Below are 22,883 nucleotides of genomic sequence, written 5' to 3'. Positions count from 1 at the left end.
AGATGTGCATGTATGTGTAGCAAACGAATAAGGGTGGCTCTTCAGCATCACATTCAACAACATACGATTCGTTGCAGTCACCACAGGAGGTTGGAAGAAGACAGAGAAGTGAAGATAGTTAGGGCAAGAGTTGATTTTTCTGTGAACAAATTCGTAACAAAGGTTTGTCTACTGGAATGTGTTGTCCATAGTCCCAGGAACCACCAAAAAAAACCGTCCAGCTGAAACTTTTGGGCAAAAATTTTTATAGTAATTTTTCTCCAGGAACCCATACGCCCCACCCCTAATATTGGTTATTCGGCTCCCGAAGGTCTTGAGATCTCCATAGGGGGTGCAAAATGACCGCAATGGCCACATTATGGCAGGCGAATGATAGTTTCAGAACGATTGGGGCTTTATTTTTCGAAATAAATGGAATTTTTCGAAATTTTTCTCAATTTTATTGAAATTTCGAAAAAAATACACCAAATTATTTTTCACGCTTATTTCAAATCTTACTCGGGAAATAACTTCAATTAACAAATATCAAGGTTAACTAACAAACAACAGATTATTGACCAACCCCCAGACAGCTATTCGACGGTACATACTACTCTGGTTGAATGTCTTAAGTTATCCTACAGTGAGCCGATGATAATCACATTCGATTTGCCATTGTGGATTAAGGTCACCCGAATAGTACTGGAAACTGGGATGCCTATTGTGGTCAGGGTTGGGGGTTTCCACACTCTCACGAGTTTTCTTGGCTGCATAGGCTATATAATGGCAGACTCTGGTTTAGAGGAGCTCATCAAACTCGTGTATCCTGGAGACGTCACGCATATATCGGATGGAGGATCTTACTATAAAGCGTTGAGAGCCCACTTTCTGATCGACGCCGCTCTTTGTTGTTTCATTATAGAGGAAGAAGTTTACGACGATGAACTGGTAGACTTGGAAGGTTACATCAACAAATGTGTGAACGAAAATCTAGATGTTAACTTTAAGACTAAATCTATTCAGGATCTATCAGAGAAAATAACTCTGCTTCAAAAGAACCTGTTTTCCAACAGTAGAACAGCAGCTCTATGGGTTACTTACCACAACATGATAACACTAGTAAAGAACTTCATAAGAGCAGAGAGGTTGCACGACTACAATATGCATTTATCAGCAGTAGCTTTGATGCTGCCCTACTTCGCAGCAGCTGGGAGGGGACAGTATGCAAAAGCTTTAAGACTGTATTTGGAACAGGATGCTATTTTTAAAGTCAAGTATGGGGTGCTTTTAAAGACCTTTAAAGTAACTGGGCTTCACACGGTTTGTTACAACGACCACGAGTGGGCCGGGGTGTGGACTGACCTCTCCATAGAGCAGAGTCTTATGAGGGCAGCTAAATCTAGTGGTGGATTAACAAGTGGAAGGATGCGTAATCGTGAGTCCGCTTACAAGTTATGGATGGCCACCCTGAATCAGATGGCTTTAATAAATCAGTCTTTTGGAGATTCATTAGCTAATTCATCGAAGCGAGGGGTACCAACTAAAGCTGCCATCCACTCAGATCTTACCAAGTCATCAATCAAGAAAAACTGTGATGTATTTGGAAAATTATTAACTTGGTTTAAAGTTACTGTCGACTTTACAGAATCCGAAGATAAGACTAAGTTAATATCTTTTTCGACTGGTCTTATATCACAGCCTGGGAACGATGAGGTGAATCCCGAGGAATGTTTGGCCGTTGGGGCTGTCCTTCAACATGAGCTAGATGGGTTGACATTCATAGATAAGATAAGTATCAAAGGTAAAGCAAAAAACTTGACACAACTAAGAAAGCAGGTTAAAGTGAATAATAAAAGCGTTGCAGTCGATCCGTTGAAGTGTTTTAACCGTCTAGTCTTGGTTGCTGATAGAGAGACTTCAATAAAGGAATGCCTAACATACGAGTTAACTGTGGTGCCGATGAGCTTATTTGATCAATATCAGATGATGAGGAAATCTAATAAGGCTGCTCTTGGTATAAACCAATCTACACTTAAATCTTGCAGCTTCACGATCCCACTAGTCATTGATGGAGGTTGGCTAATTCACCAACTAAGCTCATCTAAAGGGTGTGACAATTATGGTGAGGTAGCAATGGAGTACTTGAAGCTTATCCCTAAAAATCGGGAAGTTACTGTGATTTTTGATGGATATGAGCCTTCTACTAAAGATCACGATCACAAGAGGAGAGTAAAAGCGTTCTGTGCTAATATTGCTGTAAAGAAATCCACCTTTTGTACTGTCACCAAAACAACATTTCTGAGATATCAAATAACGGAGTAGTTCGCTGTTTATTAGTCTCATGATTGAAATACTGATATCTGGATATTATCCGGTTGGAAGAGACAAGTCCTTGTCTCTTCCAACCGGATAATATCCAGATATCAACATTTCTGAGCAACAACAATAACAAAAAAGAACTGATCGACCGCGACCTTATCTTAAGCATTTTTACTGTAAATGGTATTGAAGTGATCAGAGCTTGTAACGATGCTGATACTTTAATTGCAAAGAAAACATTGGAAATGTCATTCCTTGGCGATGTTGAATTCAAGGCAGAGGATACCGATATAGTTCAAGTCTATTAGTACATCATTTAAACAGTGACCATCGCAATGATATTTATCTAACAACGAAGAAGGGTACATATTCAATCAAAGAAATATCAAGTCATCTAGATCATAAAGAAAAGGAGATACTTCTTCTAATTCATAGTATTTCAGGTTGTGATAGCGTCAGTGGACTGTTTGGTTTTAGCAAGGTTAAAGTGCTTAAGAAAGCTCTCACCTTTGATGAGCAAGGTCAGTTGGCAACATTACTTTCGGTGAGAGAATCAAAAGAAAAGATTATTGAGGCAGGCCTCTGTTTCTTGCAGTAAATTTATGGTGACAAGAAAAAGACTCTTTCTGCTTTGAGATTCCTAGCATACAATAGGATGGTAGCGAAAAAGAGTCTCAATCCGAATAGGCTACCTCCAACAATAGCTTCAGCAACGGAGCACATCCTTAGAGCTTACTTACAGTACCATAACTGGGTCATGCTTAACGCTGACCGTCTGAATCCCCTTGACTACGGCTGGAAATTGGCTCCTGGTGGCACTTACGAACCAGTTGCAACAAAAGCTATAATTGCTCCAGAGTCTATTTTGAACCTTATATGTTGTAACTGTTCTGTCGTTGTGGAACAGGCCTGTTTGACTTTCAGATGTTCATGTAGGAAATATGGCTTCAATTGTTTGCCAGCTTGTGGACAATGCCATGGTATGAACTGCACAAACATTAGACATGATGAACCTGAAGAACAAGCGAATTTTGATTAATATTAACTGTGTATTAATAATTGTCATGGTATTTACTGAGAATACATATTTTAGATGAACTGTATTTGTTATTTGTAGATGAGTTTTTAAATAGATTTGAAATAAGCGTTAAAAATAATTTGGTGTATTTTTTTCGAAATTTCAATAAAATTGAGAAAAATTTCGAAAAATTCCATTTATTTCGAAAAATAAAGCTCCAATCGTTCTGAAACTATCATTCGCTTGTCATAATGTGGCCATTGCGGTTATTTTGCACCCCCTATGGAGACCCCAAGACCTTCGGGAGCCGAATAACCAATATTAGGGGTGGGGCGTATGGGTTCCTGGAGAAAAATGACTATAAAAATTTTTGCCCAAAAGTTTCAGCTGGACGGTTTTTTTTTGGTGGTTCCTGGGACTATGAACAACACATTCCTGTAGACAAACCTTTGTTACGAATTTGTTCACAGATTGACCCATAAACAGCAATTCTTGCCCTAACTAAGAGATAACAAACATGATGCGGTATACCAATGACTCCTTGGTGTACAGTTTATTTTTATATACGTCTGTAAGGTTAATACTGAGAAACTCTGCACATGGCTCCAGCATATCAAGATTGAACTGATTCAGTTGTTTGTAGTTGACGGTACTACGCGACGCTTAGCAAATGGGTCAAATGCAGTAAGGACACGTTTAACTAGTACATTAGACTCTGCCCGGAGAAGCAGGCCCCCAATCGCAGATTTAATCTGAATCTCTGTGTCCATATTGACAAAAATTGACAGTTGACACGTCTTATTCTTCAAATGTACACGTCTTATTCTTCAAATGTACTCGATAATATGTACTATTTCCAATATGTACACAAACCGCCACAGTATGCATCAATATACCGAGCTGATAAGCTATTAAAGATAACGGAGACAAAAAATAGCAACGTTTTAAACAAGTACCAATATGAATTTAGTGCCAACTTGAATGAGTATAATGTGGCATGTTCAGTCAGTAATCGACCGATATGCTTACCTAAACACAAGAAATTGTTTTCAAAGGAAAAAATTCGAAATTCTTATTAATGAAGATATCAGTTTATATTTCGACTTTATAAAGTACCCTGTCATTAATCAAAAAGAGATAATATTTGACCAAAACCCACAATTGGGTAGAGTGGACCGCTGCCAGTGTCTCTCTTCCCCAAACAAAAGGAAATGATTTTAATTTGATTGACCGTCTGCAAATGCAAAATTATATCGAAAATGAAATCGGTCGCTCGCTTTTCCCATTTATTTACAATTGTAATAGATTAAGAAGAACTACCCAAAGGCAGCTGTACTCGGCAATAAATATTCAATAAACATCAGCGCTAATTGGACACTAACTACCACCCTTATCGCACAACTCTTTAAGAATCTTGTGAGTTTGGCAAGTGAAAATTTGCAGCCTTCCAGACATTGATTGGGTCAACGAGGTGTTGAAAAAAAAAGTCTTCCGTCCCAAGATTTGAGACCTGGAACGGCTCAAGGGACCCCTTAGAGTTAGATAGAAACAAATTTGGCTCGGTAGAATTTTTGAATATGGGGCAGTTTTGAGCAATTGACCACGCCCTTGTTTGGCACTTTCGCGAACACTAAACCCACATATCTCCACTTCTGATTGCAGATAGAAGATCAACTTGGGTATGAAAATAGTCAGAATCATCACATTTAACTTTAAGGGGGTAAAACATGGTTTTAAAGTCCTCACACTTAAGATTGATGAGTTATGCATGTGACCGCGCCTTTTAGCAGTCTCACGAGTAACAATTATCACACCTATTTCAGGATATCTCAGCTTCTGAGTTTAGCGCTCATCTTGGGCATAAAAATGGTCAGAATCATCACATTGAGTAGGGTAGATACTAGATAGAGCATAGTTTTAAAGCCTACAGACTTCAGGTTGTTGAGTTATTATAGTTCAAGACCTAATTTTACGCTCTCGCGAATCGCAATTAATGTACTTATCACAAGATATTTCAGCTTCTGATGGGAGCTAAGCGCTCATCTTGGGCATAAAAATGGTCAAAATCATCACATTGAGTGGGGAATAGGATGGTTTTAAAGTCTACAGACTTCAGGTTGTTGAGTTATTAGGTCAGACCCCATTTTTACACTCTCGCGAGTAGCGACTGATGCACTTAGTACAAGATATCTAAGCATCTGCGATGGGAGCTAAGCGCTCATTTCAGGCATAAAAATGCCCTTGAAAACTGGAAGAAGGTACGGCGACTAAACGAGACATTTGCAATTGCACTTACTAGTGGTAAGTAGTGGGGCAAAGAGAACCCAAATAAACGGCTCTCTAAGCCCACAACAAGATGCGAGAAATGTGGACTAGAAAAATGTAACAAGAAACATTTGATCTATAATTGAATCAGTTTCACTATTACGCCACTTTGTTAAAATTACTCAAAAAATTCGAATGTTGGCTGGATTGGATGATCAAATTAGAATAATGACTGGGGTTCCTGGACCGGACCTGACTGGAATCTTATTAGGGCAAATTCCAAGCAATTTTAGGAGAAATCCCATCGATTCTGTAACTGAGTCAACACATAAACTTTATTGTTGTTATGCACTATGATGTTACACTTACAAGTACAAATACAAGTTTACATTTTTGTGAATCTGTTAAGTGTTAACTATAGCTGCCTATAGTTTAAGTTAACGGTATAGTATTCCTTATCCTGAAATGTAGTAGATTACTAATTAGATCAATCTAAAAATCATAAAACATCATTGGTCAAAGAGCAGGGATTCGACGGTTATAAGCCAAGATTTGTTTAACTTTAATTTAATACCTATTTTCTTCTGTGTCCTAAAAACTTTATTATATCATTCTATGAATAGAAGAAATAAAGAATCGTCCATCAGGATGATGAATATTAATTTTGCAGTGCCAGTATTTTGTCGGTTGCATTCGATTTTATTTTACCCATTTAATTAATTTTTTGAAATTGAAGGACAAATTAACAGTTTAACGTATAGTAGGGGAGTTAACAGTTAAGCGAACTAGGATAATCGAATAGTTGTAATTACTTGTTTACACTTATAGACATAGTTCCTAAATATAAATATAAGATTTGTGTCTGTTCGTGATCTTGCAATAATTAGTCAGAGCCATATATTTATAAAATAGATCATGCCGATATCTTTCCAAAACGTAGAGTTTCTACGATACAGGGGGAGCCGCGCACTCGTGCGCGGCGGGTCATACAACGTATGACAAGGTATCTTTTACTAAATTAAATTCCCCCTTCAGAAGAGATGAAAGCGAACAGGAAGATAACCAGAACTACTCTGACGCAGCAGCCCTGAAAATTAGCTTAATTTTCCTCGTCGTTCTCCTGTTTGCTGTGAATATGAGCATCTAAAATTGTTGTGGACTGGAATGGTTCTACGGTACAAAACACTATTTTAACACGGTGTTTTATCGCGGGATGTGATAGAAAAAATAAAAACTCAAAAACTCGGACGAATCTGTAAATTTATAATCTATAATTAGACTTTTGATATTTAAAATTTTAATATTTCAGACAACTTTTAATGTTTTAATAAAAAATAAATAAAAGAAAGAGACTGCGATTCAATTTCAGTAATACTAATTATTGATATTCATTGTATGTTTTTTCAGAATACTTATTATATTTATTGTAATATAAATTGTTTCCCGATCCATGACTCTTGTGTCAGGACTAGGAACGTGAACGAAGCTTTTTTTATTTGGATCGAGTTAAATTGTTATGCATTGTTATATGAGATGAGTGTCTCCATCACAACTATGAGTATGTCTATACTTACAGCTTAGTGCTTACAACAAATCATCAACCACTGTGCCATGGACCAATCTGATCATTTAGTTCCGCCTACTAGGTGCCATATTTGATGATGCGTGGCTTTTGGAGCTTCAGCAAGTATAGTTGTCGCGTAATTTGACGAAATTCGTTGATTATCGTCAGATTATTTTGACACACGCTTTAACCCCTTTTAAAATTTATCGCGCCGGCCGGCGTGCACGAGAGGTATACAACGTGTAGCAAGGATTCCGATTATTATTTGTCATATCTTCAATTCGGTTCCTGGAATGAGATCATTCTGAAAATTTGTAAAGACCTTCCAATCGAATCAATCAGACTTTCAAAACTGTCCGAAAAACTTGGTGGATATCGGAGTTGGTGTAGCCACGATGAAAATGGGGCAAAAGCGACGTTGCTTTGAGCTGTACGTGTAATATAATGTTTGATGATTGGATATGCCTTTTTCGGACAGTTTCCTTGTAAGTCTATCAGTATGCTAACCAATTTTTGTTACAATTGAATCGAGGGAAGGTTACTCAATATGCATTTTATTCAAGAATTTTGTGCTGGCCGAAATTAGCGCTAAAAAATCATCCTACAGTCGGCACGCGCGGCCCACTGTCGATGGCGCACTAGACTATTTCCTTATGATTATGTTAAGCTAACATGCACAATCAACATTATCTAAGTGTCAACTAACTTGCTACCTTAGAATTTAAATTACTGTCATTTGATAATTTTAAGGCGAGCGAATTAGTAAGAGACTAGCAAGCTACTAGTACTAGGAGTAGGTAAGATGCGAGGTGAACTCCAAAATTGTGCTTTTTGCATTTTCCAGATCAAATCTTTTGGACTTCATCTTCGACAAAAGGTTCTCACAAATTAAACAAGTTTTTAAGTTAATGATCAATTTAAATTACGTCAAGCTAATAATAACAAACAAGAAATTCAACATTATCATTTGACTATCATGGGACTATATAAACGAGTTATGATAATTGAAATCGAGAAGCTTGCTAATCTTTACAACTTCTGGCAATTTGCAGTTTTCTTTGAACCAGCTAAATGTTCACGTATAAAATATTCAAGAATTGTGCCACAAGAATCTGTGTGCGACAAGGTTTCAATTTCGACTTGTCTCAAAACCGCCTTTCCATTAATCATCAGATTGTAATGTAAGGAACTATGTTTTATCAGTCCGAGTCTGATTTTTGCACTTAGACCGAGATCAAAGTTCTTTCTGATTAAAATTGGGATTATAGTTATGGTAAGATTGAAACTTGCATACAGAGACAAGCCAAAATTGGTCCTTTTTGCCTAACTTGCTTGATTGATAATACTATGTGACGGTAACAGAATAGTTTCGGGGCTTTAGAATTAGATCATAAAACGAGAAGATTCAGTTAAATCTGTCGGCTCTCATAAAATAACTAACAACTGGAGAATGGCAATAGTATAAAAACTCGCATTAAATTTCTAATTCTAGGATCTGTCAAAATATCATCAGAGCTATTAAGTAAATGACTGATTTCTAAGTTATTATTACATTAACTAGTCACTGTTAGAAAACAGCCAAAATAAACCCTTCCTTCTTTTCCCTTCAATATTAATTGTTCCCATTATCTCTATTTTTCAGTGTTCATGACTTCATATCATACCTCCCATCTCTATAAGTAAGCCGAGATCGCTTTGCTATTACATTAAAATTAGCATCAATTGGGCCTCGTAATAAACCAGTATCGTAATTAAAAAGCACGTTAATTAGTTAATTATCAAAACTTCTATAAACTAGATCAGTATTTCACGGATTTTAATAGAAAATGGCCAAAACTAAACAAATCTTACATTATGGACGTAGCTTTCCGTAGGAAAGTTGCGCGCGTTAGTTTTGACACGTGACATCCACAAACTTCCACGTGCTAGTTTTGACACGTGACATCCACAAACTTCCACGTACGACCAATGAAAAATGACCACATGTCAAACCTAACGGTGTAACGACTAGCGGCTTCGTTTCCCCAGGAACAGCCCCGTTCATAAGTCACTATTCTCTCTGCTGCGGCGAGAGTCGTATAAAATACCTCCTTTAATTCACTCACTAGACGAAATAAAAACAACTATAAAAATATGGTCAACAAATTTGGAGTTGGTCTAAAAATATCACCACAAAGGTCACTGAAGTCCGCCAATATCAATCTTGATTTTAACATTTTTGTATAATCAGATCACGGTTTGTCGTTAGTTTTAAGTTCAAAGACTGAAGACTTTACAGTGTGTACAATACACCCACTTTTGATCTATTAACACTTTACGATTTATGAACGGATTACAAATTTCTCCTTGACTTCTACATCTCAGTAATAAATATCATCGGCCGAGTTTCAATTAACGTTCATAATCATCATTATCCAACATTGTTAAGGGAAACATAATAATTGCATAATTTTAATACAAACATCAAAAGATTTACGTTCATGCTTAACAGAGAACGGCCTAAATTAAAACTTAATTGAATAATATGTTTTCAATTGAATAATATGTCCTATATACTTCTACTTGTCATTTATATTCATCTTAAATATAACACATCTCTTGCACAAGGATTGAGGAAAGTGTTTCACTTTATTGAACGATTTTTATCCGCTTCCATCTCAAAGAGAGCCGTTATTAGGCTTGATGGTGTGGAATTTACCACAAATCACTGATCAAGGATTCAACTTCAGGAACTTTGAGAGTCGTGGTTTGCCTCGTGGTTTGCTGCCTCGTGTTAAAAATATATTTTATCACATGACAAACTTCTCGTTATGTGGTTTAAATATTCTAATATATATTCAGGTGAGAAAGGTGATGGCCTCTAGGGTGCCTGGCTGACACTTTTGATCTTTTTCATCCAAATGTCTCGGAGTTCCTTCGTGTCCGCAGCGAGTACTAGATCTCTTCTTTCCGTTTTTATCTGGAAAATGTACTAAAGTAGTTGTGTTAATACAACCAGTCATGTTAAAAAGGGCTCTGGGAATAAAGTTTAGATTTTAAATCACATTTTACAAATTCAAACATAATATCACATAGTTTCACACAGGACAATACGATACATTTCAAACCATACAGTACACAATTTCGCAGTGGATATTTAAGTTTTAAACAGCACAATTATAGTTTTTTCAACTTCACAGCTGGCATTTTTCCAAATTAGCTAGCACAAAACAAAATATATGTAGTCGCCAAACTACATAGTTATCTTCCAAACTAGCTAGTAACACAGGGTGGTAAATTGAGAGCATGATCGTTTAAAAGTTTTTAACGTCAACGCTGATAAAACAGAATACTTCACGATTTTAAGTCGATATGATTGACACAGAATGTCTCAAAATAACTTAAGAGGGATGACAATTTGACTTGCAAAACATAGGAATAGGAATCTTAGTCAGCTTCGAAACCGTTTAAAGATAATCCAACCAGCAACATCAGCAAACCTCTAAAGAGACTTCCAAGATACTTCAAATATCACTGAAGGGAGTGCCCGGCTGTCCGGTTCTCAACATGTTATCATACTGCATATCCCCGTCCCCGTCTATCTTTATCTTATCATACTCGGACCTGGTTTCCTGCTTCTTAAACGGCGGACTGTAGTGTCCGGATGTTCTGGTCCGGAGAGTCGGACTGTGTTGTCCGGATGCTCTGGTCCGGGGAGTATCGTAGAGCTCCTCGTCTTCCAGTTCCAAGTTATCGTACACTGGGTCACGTGACTGGTCACATGACTGGTCACGTGGTGGTGAGTGCTGGATTTGGGAGTATTTAGGGGCGGGAACAGGAGAGGGCAGCACGTACACCCCGTGAAGGGTGGCTCGTTTCTCTACCTCCGTGTACTGGCAAGTCTTGCGTTTTAGACTCCCAAACGTCCTCATGTCCGTGTACTCCTTCAGCTCATCAGCAGGGTGGATCGAGATGTTCTTCTTTAGACTAGAGTCCCATGTCCCTCTTATAATGCTAGGGTCTCTCAGTGTAGCCCCCTTTCTTAGACTCAAGTCCTTGTCTCTTCTCAAGCTGTTATTCTTACTGCCACTGGCACTAGGGGTTATGCTTCTGGGAGTAATATTCTTACTGCTGCTAGGGGTTATGCTTCTGGGAGGTTTTCTGATGGCATGAGAGGTCGGATGGCATGAGAGGCCGGTCGGAATATCGTAGAAGCCCTCAGGGGACGGACTCTTGTTGTAGGGCGCGAAACTGGTAGAAGTGGTGGCACTTCCTCTAACCTGATATATCTCTCTCTTCCTTATACATTGGTACCTGTGAGTTCGGGTTATTCTGACCACCAAACAAACCAGGATTATGGAAATTAGAAGAGCAGTGATAACTCCGGATATGACGTAGATCAGTAAGTTTTTGTAGGACAAGTCCGTCCCGGTGGATGTTTCTTCTTCAGGGGTGTTGGTTTTAGTAATGTCATCTTTCGAGTTAGACAGATCTTCGGGAACAGTCTTCTGTTTGATTACCTCTACTTCATTTTCTTGGTTTTCTTTGGTAGGTTCAGGAGCATTGGTACGAACAGGGTCAGGTTGGGTAGGTGGAGGGATGGGATTTTCAGGAAACAAGAATACCAATTCTTCATTCTGGGAGTAGTATTCATTGTGGACGATGCATTTGATCGTGATTTGTAGGTGTTTCTTCAACTTAATAACCTGCACAGAATTGTAGGTGGATGTTGTTTGTGATGTTTCTTCGATAAGACTCCCTTCTACGGGTGGGCTGGCAGAAACTTCCAGATATATTTTTGGAGGAGGAAACGCCCTCCCTGAACACTTGATAAAGATAAATTTATCAGTATCGTTAAGTTTGGTGAAATTCATAACTACTGGCCTTGTCTCATCAACTAGCACAACGACAGATCTCTGGATATTCCTGTCGTGTCCACTAGCAAAGCACTGAAAAGTCAGGTACTCTTTAGGGATCGGAGGTAGGATCAGGGGATGTTTCACCTCAATACTGTTCCGGATCCACTTAACCCTGCCTTTAGAAGCAAGACAAACAGGACTGAAATCTACTATAAAGTTAAATCCAGTATTCCGCTTGTCCCGATTCTTTTCATTATCAATATTCCCCATCTCCATTCTTTTTGCCTCAGAGAGAACGGGGTTCTCGAAAGAACCAGCAGCTACTGCTATGTGCCAGATCTTTTGGGGTGTTTCAATGAAGTAAATAGAGTTCTGGTTGATGTTATCTGAAAATTGGAGGGATTGAAAATGGAGTTCACAAACAACAAAAAGAAAAGGATAGTTGAGCCAGGGTACGACAATGAAGGCGCTTAGGCGCAGTCAGTTAAAATAATATAATAATTTCAAAAACTGGAAAATTAACGAGAAGGAATTACCAACTACAGTAAGCCAGAAAGGTTTAGACTGCCTCAACTCTCCAATCCTCGCTGTACACACATATTTCCCGTTATCCTCTAAAGTTAACCTCTCCAGCTCCAACAAAGCTCCCTCCACCACCACCTCTCCTCCTCTGCTCCAATAGAAAGAGACCTCCCTCTCCGGGTACTGATACCCCGCACATGAACAAGAGAGGGTGTAGTTATCTCCCACATTGACGACAGGGGAGCTGGAGTCAGTGACGACGTTTGTCATGTAGTTGTAGTCAGGGGAGGCAGCGAGGAAGTTGTAGCTGTCAGCCCCGTGGATACTCCAGGTGACAACAGGGACCTCGTAGGTGGTTGAGTTGAAGGTGACGTATGAGTAGCAGGTGTAGTGGAGATTACCGTGTACCGGGAGAAGGTTGTAGATGATGTAGCTGTTTTGTGAGATTTGGGTTCGGAGCTGAGAATTCCCTCCTGAGAGATCCTGTATTAAAGTATCCTCCGTGTTTACCCAAGTAGTTGACAAATCATCACCACTGTAATTACCCTCAACTCTCCACCTTGTCCTAGAAACAGGATAACTTTCAGTAGAATGAGTATCACACTGGTTCAGCTCCACTAGAAACGCCTCTAACTGATCCTGAATCTCCTTCCTCATGACCAGTACTGGGGCGGTATTGAAGATGTAATGTACACGGAGCTTTACTGCATTACTGTACACGGTATTGAGACCTGCACTCACTTCACATTGATAGAAACCCGTCTGGTTGTGGTGCACATTGTTTAGCACCAGGATACTGGACAACTCATCCGAGACAACTGAACAGTTAGGACAGGATATTTCACTGTTTATGATAGTTTTAGGTAAGAATTCATTGTATAACCATCTGAAGGATGCATGGTGTGATTCGTCAGTTTCTAGGAGTGAACCACTGACAATGCAGGTGAGAGTTGCAGAACCGCCCTCAATAACGTCTGTGTCTGACGGTTCTGTCTCAATAAGGAGTGCCCCAGGGCAGCGGACTTGGTCCTCTGTTGCGGAGGGAGAGGTAAGGAATGGTAGGAGGTAAAGGAGTGAGAGACTAAAACTTAAGAAGATCATCTCATGAGGAGTCGGATCATAATCACTGCAAACATTGAAAGTATTGTTTCTGGTTTCATAAAGTAGATGTAGAAACTAAGGAAATGTTGTTTAATAAGAACTTGGAGGGGGTTGTTTAATAAAACATAATATTATAAGTACTACTTGTCTATGTTACTGAAGGAAGTTGGGACAAACTCTAAAGAGGAACTGCGAACCCTGATGCGGGACAGGGATATATGGAGGGGGTTATCTGGCGTAGATCGGACTTAGTTCCAACATAGTAGTTGTAGTAGTAGTATATTATAAGTGATACGAAATGTTTCATAAGCAGGAACTTCTAAATACATACATGTAAATCGTCTTCAGCTGTTCTAAATTAGAACTGCTGCATCATGATATAAAAATACCGGGAAGCAGGTTCTAAAAGTAGAAAAGAAGAAAAGATCAAAACAAAAGCAACAATGCTCACCAACTTCAACAATGCACTAAATTGATCAGAAATGCACAACTTGTCTGCAAATAGGTTATAATTCGCAAGAAGGAAGTGTGCAAGCATTGCACACTTAACTATTTGTCCAAAACCCTTATTTTTAAAGTAACAAAACACCACGAAGCATCCTGAAAATGTGTACCCTGGGTACTCTATATGTGCCAATAAAATTCCGTGATTCAAGTCACGTGACAACAGCCAAGCCTCTGATTGGTTGAATGAAGTCACGTGACAACAGCCAAGCCTTCTGATTGGTTGAGTGTAGTCACGTGACAACAGCCATGCCTTCTGATTGGTTGAGTGAAGTCACGTGACAACAGCCATGCCTTCTGATTGGTTGAGCGTAGTCACGTGGCCAGGCGGGGAAGTGTGAGGTTAAGGACCCTGGGTCAGCGGTCGGGGCCCTAACGTCAAAGATATCCGTGTATCAAGGCAACAGTGTTGCCTGGCAACACTGATGTGCTACATAACGGATATTTAAATAGTTGATCCTAGCAACATCGTGTAAAAAATGTTATTAAATGAAATGTGTATAAAATTGTTGACAGGTTGAACGTTCTGATCTGAACTAAAATGAGCTGAGAAAAAATCGCAGAGAAAAGTCAAAATACTACCATCAAATATATCCCTTTAGTCTAGGGAGTAGCTAAGCCGCTAAGGATCAATTGGAGTAGCTAAGGATCCATTGAGAAATTACACATCTGTGAAATTGTTCCTCAGTTGACGCAGCCGAATGACCGGAAACCGGAAAAGATCAAGAAAAGATCAAGAATCTACTTCTTACGATACACCTTCAGTACATCTATATGGTAGTTTACTGTAAACATAGTACTATACTATATACTATACTATAACTCAGCCGTCAATTTGAGCAACATAATGGTGAGGGAGGAGAGCATATTATCCTATAAGAAATCATGCCAAAGGATTCTGAAGAACTTCACCATGCAAACTCGAATTTATTATAATGAGAGTTAAAACTGAATAGCAATTTGAAACACGGATTTTACACATTGTGCATAACAAGCCCTAAAGAGCTCTTTAGGGCTTGTTATGCACAATGTGTGAAATCCGTGTTTCAAATTCATTTAAAGAGGTGAATTGTCCATCTCAAATAGCTCTCCTGCATGAGTTTGTAACGTTTCCAGGACAACAACACGGTAGAGAAACCAATTTAGTTAAAAAATAAAAAACAGAGCTCTCTTTGATGGTGAAATTACAAATTGGCATTTCAACTTGTTCAAGATAAGATATACCAACAAAATAACCGGAACAAGTGAACAAATTACACGTTTGTATAATAATAGTGGACACCAGCTAGTTGAACAGATGCTGAGAGGCAGGATGTTTATCTAACTCAGCTGCACACTCTTTTACACAGGGACATGTAACTCTCTGTATAACAACATTCACTGTGTTAACTTTTGAATGCAGCTATTATAGGACAATCGGTATGTATTATAAACATGTAATGCACGCATACGAATAAACATAAACAATGAACATTAAACATGTGCTCAACTGCAACTGCAGTCTGAAATTGCACGTGTAATGCGAGAATCGCTGCATACACAACAGTTATACGAAACTAAAACACTAGCAATACGCACATCACAAATTTATCAACTCCTCACTGTTTTCATGACACACTAATTAAACTAATCATGTAACTGACTAATTACATAATTTACTAATTACATAATAGACTGACGTACCATGAAAGGAAAGTGATGAGGGTGGCTGCTGTCTCTGTTGCTGACTCCCGAGTGGGAGAGAGGGGTGACCTTTACCCGACCTCTCAGATCTATCGTTTTACGGATATAAAGGGGATTGTGCGCGTCACTTGCTGACTCGTAGTAACGTAACTGATAACATAATTATCATTAATTAATTAACATAACTATTATTAATTAATTAATTACTTAATTATATAATATGTGACTCGTAGTAATTTCTAGCTCTTAGCATGTCTAAAGAGGCAGCATCTAGTGAGGAAAAATATAAGAGAAAAAAAATCAAGAAAAGACAAATCACGTACCTCTTTTAACTTGACGTTAAGTTCGAATCTCCACTTTCTCCAAGTTTTCAAGATACCACCCTTTTTGAGCAGGGTCGCCTCGATGTTACCGTCCTCTCGGCCATTTCTTCGGGGACTTGACATCTGAGAGATTAAAAATTAATTTGACTGATTATCGAATCATTTTAGGTTCAATTTATAAAGCAGTATATACAGCTACAACGGGAGAGACAAACTAGTCACCAAGGTAAAATTAAAGGGATGAAAGAATTGACTATTAACAGTTAACACAGGGGCTATGGAAATGTAGACCAACACAAGAACTGATTAACCATAACTTAAAACTTATATGGTTTGTCTGAAAAAGATATGATAGAATTAGAGAACCCGGTTATTCCAGGAATTGAAGTTCCTTATATGTTTCATTTGGTAGGTTCAAAATACCCTCTCTAACTCTCCCAGAATTAAACGCAGAATAAGATATAAACTATATTTCTCAGTCTCTAATTAGAGCGGCTCTCTTAAAAGGTGCTGTTCTAGCCTCACTACCACCAACTTGTGTGAACTGTTTCTTTAGTACAGGCGGGTTATACCCTGGTTACCATGGTTACCCTGGTTACCCTGGTGTTTCTTACGCAACTTCTGCTCGAAAATAATATTATTTAAATGGAATTGTTTGATAATATATTTAATATAATTTAAATAATATAATTTAAATGTCGTTATCAAACTTACGGGAGCTTGGTTTGCAGCAGCGTGGTTCTCGTTAATACTCTGAAGGGAGGCAACACGTGTTAGTCTCCGAGGGGAATTAGGGTTTTTGCTAAGTTGTTATGGAAACAGTCTCTGTTAATTAGTAATAAAATGGTGATCTCTGAGTGCCGACAACTATCACACTCTTTAATTACTATTACTAATTAGCTTAATTATAAATACTCTAAGATTAGAAATATTTAATATTCTAATTTTATGTTATCGAACTCATTTTCTCTCACCAAGGACTCCGTTGAAAAAGGAGTGGAAATATAACTGTAAGTGTCGTACGGAGACTCGCACCCTGACTCAAACGAAAAGGAATTCGGAGATATCGGGCTCATGGTATAAAGGTCACCATCAGTATAATGAGTCGTGTTAAAACCACTGTCGGCTAGGTTAGGATCTTGTAATATTGCAAGATCGGCTGGTCGTTTGTTGTAAACTTGCTGTTTGTCTGTTTGTTTGTCTGTTTGTTTGGTCGGTTTGTCTTTTGTCGACTGGTTTCCAAGCAGGTCAGATATTCGGTGGACCATCCGTATTTCTCGTTTTAGTGGCTATGAATGTTTTGAGAATTTAGCACTAGATTATTGAAACACGCATTTAGTTTTAATGTTTGTATTTAAACCTATTATTATCTAGACCTAGAATAAAATACTGTCAAACATCGTTTCTGCGGCACAGTTCTGTTGCAATATTTTGAAATTTGTGAACATAGGATGACATCGATAATTTGTATGTTTCATGACAAGTCATGTTCTAAAGTAATCTTTTGAAGTGCATAAATTTCAGGCCAATTGCTCAAATTTTTGAGAGCAATTCGTTTAAATTTCTTATGCGTCGACACGGATGTTTTACAGCAAATCAAAAATTTCACACACACACTCACACACACTCACAGTGCACACACACACACGCCAAAAAAGCAAACCGAGGCAATGCCGAGACAGCTCAAAATGGCAACTAATTTTCAAGTTCGACTTCCTACGTCCCAAACAGAGCTCCTTTTCACATTTAACACACACACGCATGCACCATAGTTCCACCACTTCCACCACTGACTCTCAAACAGAAATAACCCTGGCTTCGCCTCATTTCAAACACAAGGAAATATTTTTTCTGATAAAAGGTGTCTCACAGCGCACTCATCCTTCGCAGGGGTCCCACATCCTTCTTTCTAAACATTCTTCTGAACTTGCTCACTTTAACTACCTTGGTATCTGCCCCCTGGGTGGTAGTGGTGAGGTCTGGCTGTGTAGCTGAGCGGGATACTGGCACTAGGATTCGAGACTTCCGGTGTTCTTCCGTCCGTCCTTTGATGGTTTGAGATCGGGGGATTGGTTCCGTGTCCTCCTCGGTCTAGGATGAGGTTTTCTCAGTTTGTGTGTGAGCTTTGGAATGATGATTTATGAGTTGTGTGTTTGTTTTGAGTGTGTATTTGTATAATGGTATGGGTGAGTTTGTGAAACATGTGGGTTTGAATAAGTGGGTTTGGTATTGAGAGTTAAGATAAGTGGTTCGATGATTTTGGGTATGGTAACAAACCTTCATCTGCTTCACCAATCACAGCCCAATAGGTAGAAAGCAAAAAATATTGCAGGAAATTGAAGCAAATACAGAAAACACAAAATCAGCAGCACGATCAAATGTATTCAAAATCTTCCATTGCTTTAAGTATCGAGGATGCTTTCGAACAGTAAAGATAAAAGGATTACAACAGCAACAGGCCCGAAGAAATTTCTCTGTTAACTTGAAGAGTCATATCAAGAATGCTAATTATATCTTCTCAGCAACTAATCCCATTCGGAACACATATTACGCTAAGGAGTAAGGATAATTATATTTGATCAAATTTTCAGGAAACCCAGGAAAGATAGAGACTTCAATAGTTTGCTCTGACATTTTCTCAACCCCAAAAAAGGTGTTCCAAACATAGAATCCCAGCAGTGATTAAATCTAAAGAGCACGTGACAAAAGAGCACGTGATTAAAACGAAAGAGCACGTGACAAAAGAACACATGATAATAACAAAAGAGCACGTGAAACTAACCTCTCGTTTCTTGCAGGTGGTGGTGACGAACAGTTGGCATATCGTGTGTATCGTTATCTGACAGTAGCAACATTTCAATCCTGAAGGAGGAAAAGTGTGCTATTAAGGGAAATAGAAGGATGTGAAAAAAAGGGGTTCTGTAAATGGTTTGAAACATTTGGTTTAATTATTGACACTTACATAAATAATTAAATAGTTGAAGTCAAAACGGTTTCTACTAAATCATGCAGATCGTTCATATTTCAATTTAAACTATCGTACTGATGCCTAGAAATATGTTGTAACATGATACTGGAGTTACTTTAATCTGCATATTTCGTCACTAATAATATTACAGCTGTATGAGGAATGTACAATTGCACATTGTCGACATATTAAACTGTCATTACGGAATTATACACAGATATAATTAGTACATTATCTATATGAAAGTGAATTGTACTATGTAGGAAGTCATTAACTTGATTAAAATATCATACTTACGCATATAATTCGATTAAAATATAGAAGCTGTGATTGCCATCTGGTACAAGGCCTTGTGGCGCAATGGTTAGCGCATTGGACTTCTAATTCAAAGGTTGTGGGTTCGAGTCCCATCAAGGTCAGACTTTTGTAACAGAGAAACTAAAGCCTAATTAAAATAAGCGGTTTTGATGGAGCTCACAATATATACATGATTAGATCCAATCTCCAGGCGTTTGTGTAGCTCGAACAATTCTATGAGGAATGTATCAATTACCAGAACAGTAGTTACGTCATGCTTACTAGTAACATGTATAGAAGCTATATTTAACTACTTGAGTGTAGAAAGTTACGGGATACAATTTCAGTTCTATTAAAGTTTTTTCATAATATATTGCTAAAAGTGTAAGATAAACATGTGTAGTCACATCAACCTACAATATTGGTTTAAGTTATCCTAGAATGCAATTAGGAATACCTGTGTGAACGATTGTATAAGAAGGATACAGTGCATTAACGATAAGTTGGGAGACGATAAAAGTGCTGCGACCAGGATTCGAACCTGGGTTACTGCGGCCACAACGCAGTGTCCTAACCACTAGACGATCACAGCTGCGCGCCACTAGCGAGGCATTCAAACTGCTAAGTTTTTAGATGTGATTCAACAGTGACTACGCAGTGTGCGCTCTTTTTGTTTCGATTAGCAGATTTCCTGAACTTAATTCCTAATCCACTTAGGGTTCATACCGTATTTTCAGAGGCATTGCAAGAGCACCCTTTGGAGCTATGTGTGTTTCCCACACCATACTTTTTGAAAGTGGGCCTGCAGTTCACATATAGAGAATTTCATATTGTAATGAGCTTCAGCAGCAGATGTAACTGGTAACCATGGCCTGGTAACTGTGGTAACTATGATAACGTGAGAAAAATAATGGAACACAACCGTCATCAGACAAACCTCTTGCCTAGAACTTAGGATGAAACCTGTTTAAATAATTCAAGTTACCAAGATGACAAATCTAACGCTGCAGCCTGCATGAGCTAAAAAAGGTACCTAATATGGCTTACTTTAGAGACAAGTTCTATAAGTCGGGAGTATAAGTTAACTCTAGTCTCTACTTTTACTGCATAGCTGATAGCTACATCATTTAATGGATTAGTTCAGCCAAAAACCATGTCACCAGTTACGATATTCTCCCATACCAAAAGTTAGCTGGTTAAGAGAGACTGCTAGTTAGATAAACACGTTGAGAATTGTCAGGAAATTTAGTTGAGAGGGCGGTTAAAGACCATGTCCTGACGTCCACTACCGAGAAGCCACGGCCTTTAATTATTATATAACTTTATTCAAATCAAAAATAGAACATAAATGAACATCTTAAAGATATGATAAGTAGCCAGAAAAAAAGAAATACTGATACACAAGCTATAACAACTTCTTCCATCCCGCTCTATCAGAGGCTAAAAGTCTTAAATTGTACAAATCGTCTGTATTTACAAATGGAATGTTCCTGCTACCTAAATCGGACTTTAAAACCAAGGAAATTGATCTGATAAATCAGTTTTTGAAGTGAATTTTTTTCAGTAGCTGTCTTCACCATTCCTCTTAATATTTTTGACCAGTTTCTTATTCTGAATTTTGTATCACTAACATAAGTGTATTTACTTGATTCTATCAATGAACGTGGATATAATTTGTCGATGTTGAAGAAGTAAGCATTCACAAACATTTCATTCTACACTGGACACCACTCGATTCTTAACTACATTTAGTGTCATGGTGCGACCCCCTGCAGGCTACGTAATATACCGTATATTAGACTCCCTGCACCATTTTTAGGCTACATAATATACCGTATATTAGACAGCCTGCAATATAGATTACTGGTTAACAGCACTACAACAATATCATGACAGATACAGTAGCTAGGGGTTACATCATACTATTCAAGTTTACAACTAAACACATGGAAATGGTCCTGAACTAGATTATAAACGAGCTGCTCTGGACTTTACTTTTTATATTATTCTATTGGAAAGGAGGTCGCTAGTCGTTACTATTGTTTTATTGATGATATGGTCATATTCTGTGTAGGAATTATGTACTACAACTGGTTATACAGACATCAGGCAGCTTTGAACTTTGAAGTGTTTGAGCATCAAAAAATGAAAAGAAAAAATATATCTAACAAACATGCCAATCAATAAATAGTTATATAATTACTAATTAAATAACAACTTATCACTAATCAGCTGCTTATCAATCACTAATTAATCACTAATTAACAGCTTATTAATTACCTCTGATAGTGAGCTGGGATCGGGCAGGTATCTCGGGGTTACCCTCACAAATAACACACGGCAGTTTCTCAGGCTCCGTGAACGGGTTGTAGTTATACAGTTCGAACCTGTGTCCGTTCACCCGCACCTTACCCTGGTGGTTTAAACAATTAGCAATAAAACAATTAACAATCAATTAAAACAATTATCTATCCTATGTTTATTTGAGGTGAAATGTAGCAGATTTATTGATAGGTTTATCTTTTAAGTAGCTAGCCAGAGGGTGGTTCGGTTGGTCATTATATTGACTGATTAAAAAAATCTATTTTGATTGAGAATCGCCCAAAGTAAAAAAGTCTGTAACATATGGAACCCCAAACTTACCGAAGCTAAGCACTGAACATTAGCTTCTTGCAATCGTCGCCGCAGTTTCGTTCTGTTTGTAAGGGCAAGTGCTTCTTTAGCCGGCTGGGGATAATCATTTATAATTAACTAACTAATTTATAACTAACTAATGTATAATTAACTAATTAATACTTAGTAGAGCGATTTCCAATTTATGTTTGCTCAACAAATTCTATTCGACAGATTAAATAACGCCAACCTAACAAGCACCTTAAAAATCTATTGCAACCGAGCTTTTATAATAATGGAGCACGTATAAGGGGCCATTTTGTCGGACGTCCTAAGTAGATGGCCCCTTACAACCGAGCTTTTCTTCACGAAATCAAGATTTGAAATTTGAATTTTGTACAAGAGTATTGGGATATATCCTGTTTTAGTCTCCTAAGCAGTAGACTGTAAACTTAGTGTAAAGTTCACATACCTTGTAGTGAGAGTCCAGGTTAAAGGTGTAGAGTGTCTGTAACCACGGTGAGTCCACTTGTACGTCATCGTTACCTTTGGTAGATATTTGATCACGTGACAAATGAACATGTTAGATACACGAACAAATTACTAACAACCGCAGTGCAGATAAACAATTAAAATGACTTGGATACAATTAATCTGTAACAATTGATCTAGTTCTATATTTATCTGAAAGTAATTCTAAGGTTAATTGTACAATTAATCTACAATTAATCTACAATTAATTGTAAATTAATCTACAATTAATCTACAATTAATCTACAATTAATCTACAATTAATCTACAATTAATCTACAATTAATCTACAATTAATCTACAATTAATCTACAATTAATCTACAATTAATCTACAATTAATCTACAATTAATCTACA

General features: G+C 37.9%; 2 protein-coding genes and 2 non-coding genes across 7 annotated transcripts in view; 1 reads left to right on the top strand and 3 right to left on the bottom strand.

Annotated features, from left to right (window-relative positions):
* Positions 1–8,042: 8,042 nt before the first annotated feature.
* The window catches only part of LOC134814507 (myotubularin-related protein 13-like), a 71,453-nt gene continuing 56,612 nt past the window's right edge, over positions 8,043–22,883 (bottom strand). The window contains exons 36-44 of one of the 4 annotated variants that reach the window (XM_063822655.1): positions 22,467–22,540; positions 22,025–22,108; positions 21,662–21,794; positions 18,899–18,978; positions 18,061–18,207; positions 16,831–16,869; positions 16,117–16,239; positions 15,794–15,943; positions 8,043–10,116 (exon numbers count right to left, since the gene is read on the bottom strand). In XM_063822655.1, coding sequence (XP_063678725.1) covers positions 10,006–10,116; positions 15,794–15,943; positions 16,117–16,239; positions 16,831–16,869; positions 18,061–18,207; positions 18,899–18,978; positions 21,662–21,794; positions 22,025–22,108; positions 22,467–22,540 — 941 coding nt within the window. In that variant the 3' untranslated portion in view covers positions 8,043–10,005. The remainder of the gene's footprint in view (positions 10,117–15,793; positions 15,944–16,116; positions 16,240–16,830; positions 16,870–18,060; positions 18,208–18,898; positions 18,979–21,661; positions 21,795–22,024; positions 22,109–22,466; positions 22,541–22,883) is intronic. The other 3 variants (XM_063822657.1, XM_063822658.1, XM_063822659.1) reach the window with 3 other exon arrangements.
* Positions 10,104–13,693, bottom strand: LOC134814508 (uncharacterized). Its single transcript, XM_063822660.1, has 2 exons — positions 12,520–13,693; positions 10,104–12,369 (listed from the first exon to the last, which is right to left on the bottom strand). The coding sequence occupies exons 1-2, from the start codon at positions 13,604–13,606 to the stop codon at positions 10,649–10,651; spliced, it is 2,808 nt and encodes a 935-aa protein (XP_063678730.1). The 5' UTR covers positions 13,607–13,693; the 3' UTR covers positions 10,104–10,648.
* Positions 19,431–19,503, top strand: Trnar-ucu (transfer RNA arginine (anticodon UCU)). Its single transcript has one exon. It is a non-coding gene; the product is annotated as a tRNA-Arg (tRNA).
* Positions 19,902–19,973, bottom strand: Trnah-gug (transfer RNA histidin (anticodon GUG)). The gene has a single exon. It is a non-coding gene; the product is annotated as a tRNA-His (tRNA).

This window comes from Bolinopsis microptera, chromosome 4 (assembly GCF_026151205.1).
Source record: "Bolinopsis microptera isolate Bmic1 chromosome 4, MBARI_Bmic_1.0, whole genome shotgun sequence".
Taxonomy (NCBI): Eukaryota; Metazoa; Ctenophora; class Tentaculata; order Lobata; family Bolinopsidae; genus Bolinopsis; species Bolinopsis microptera.
This window is presented reverse-complemented; position numbering and strand designations above follow the sequence as displayed.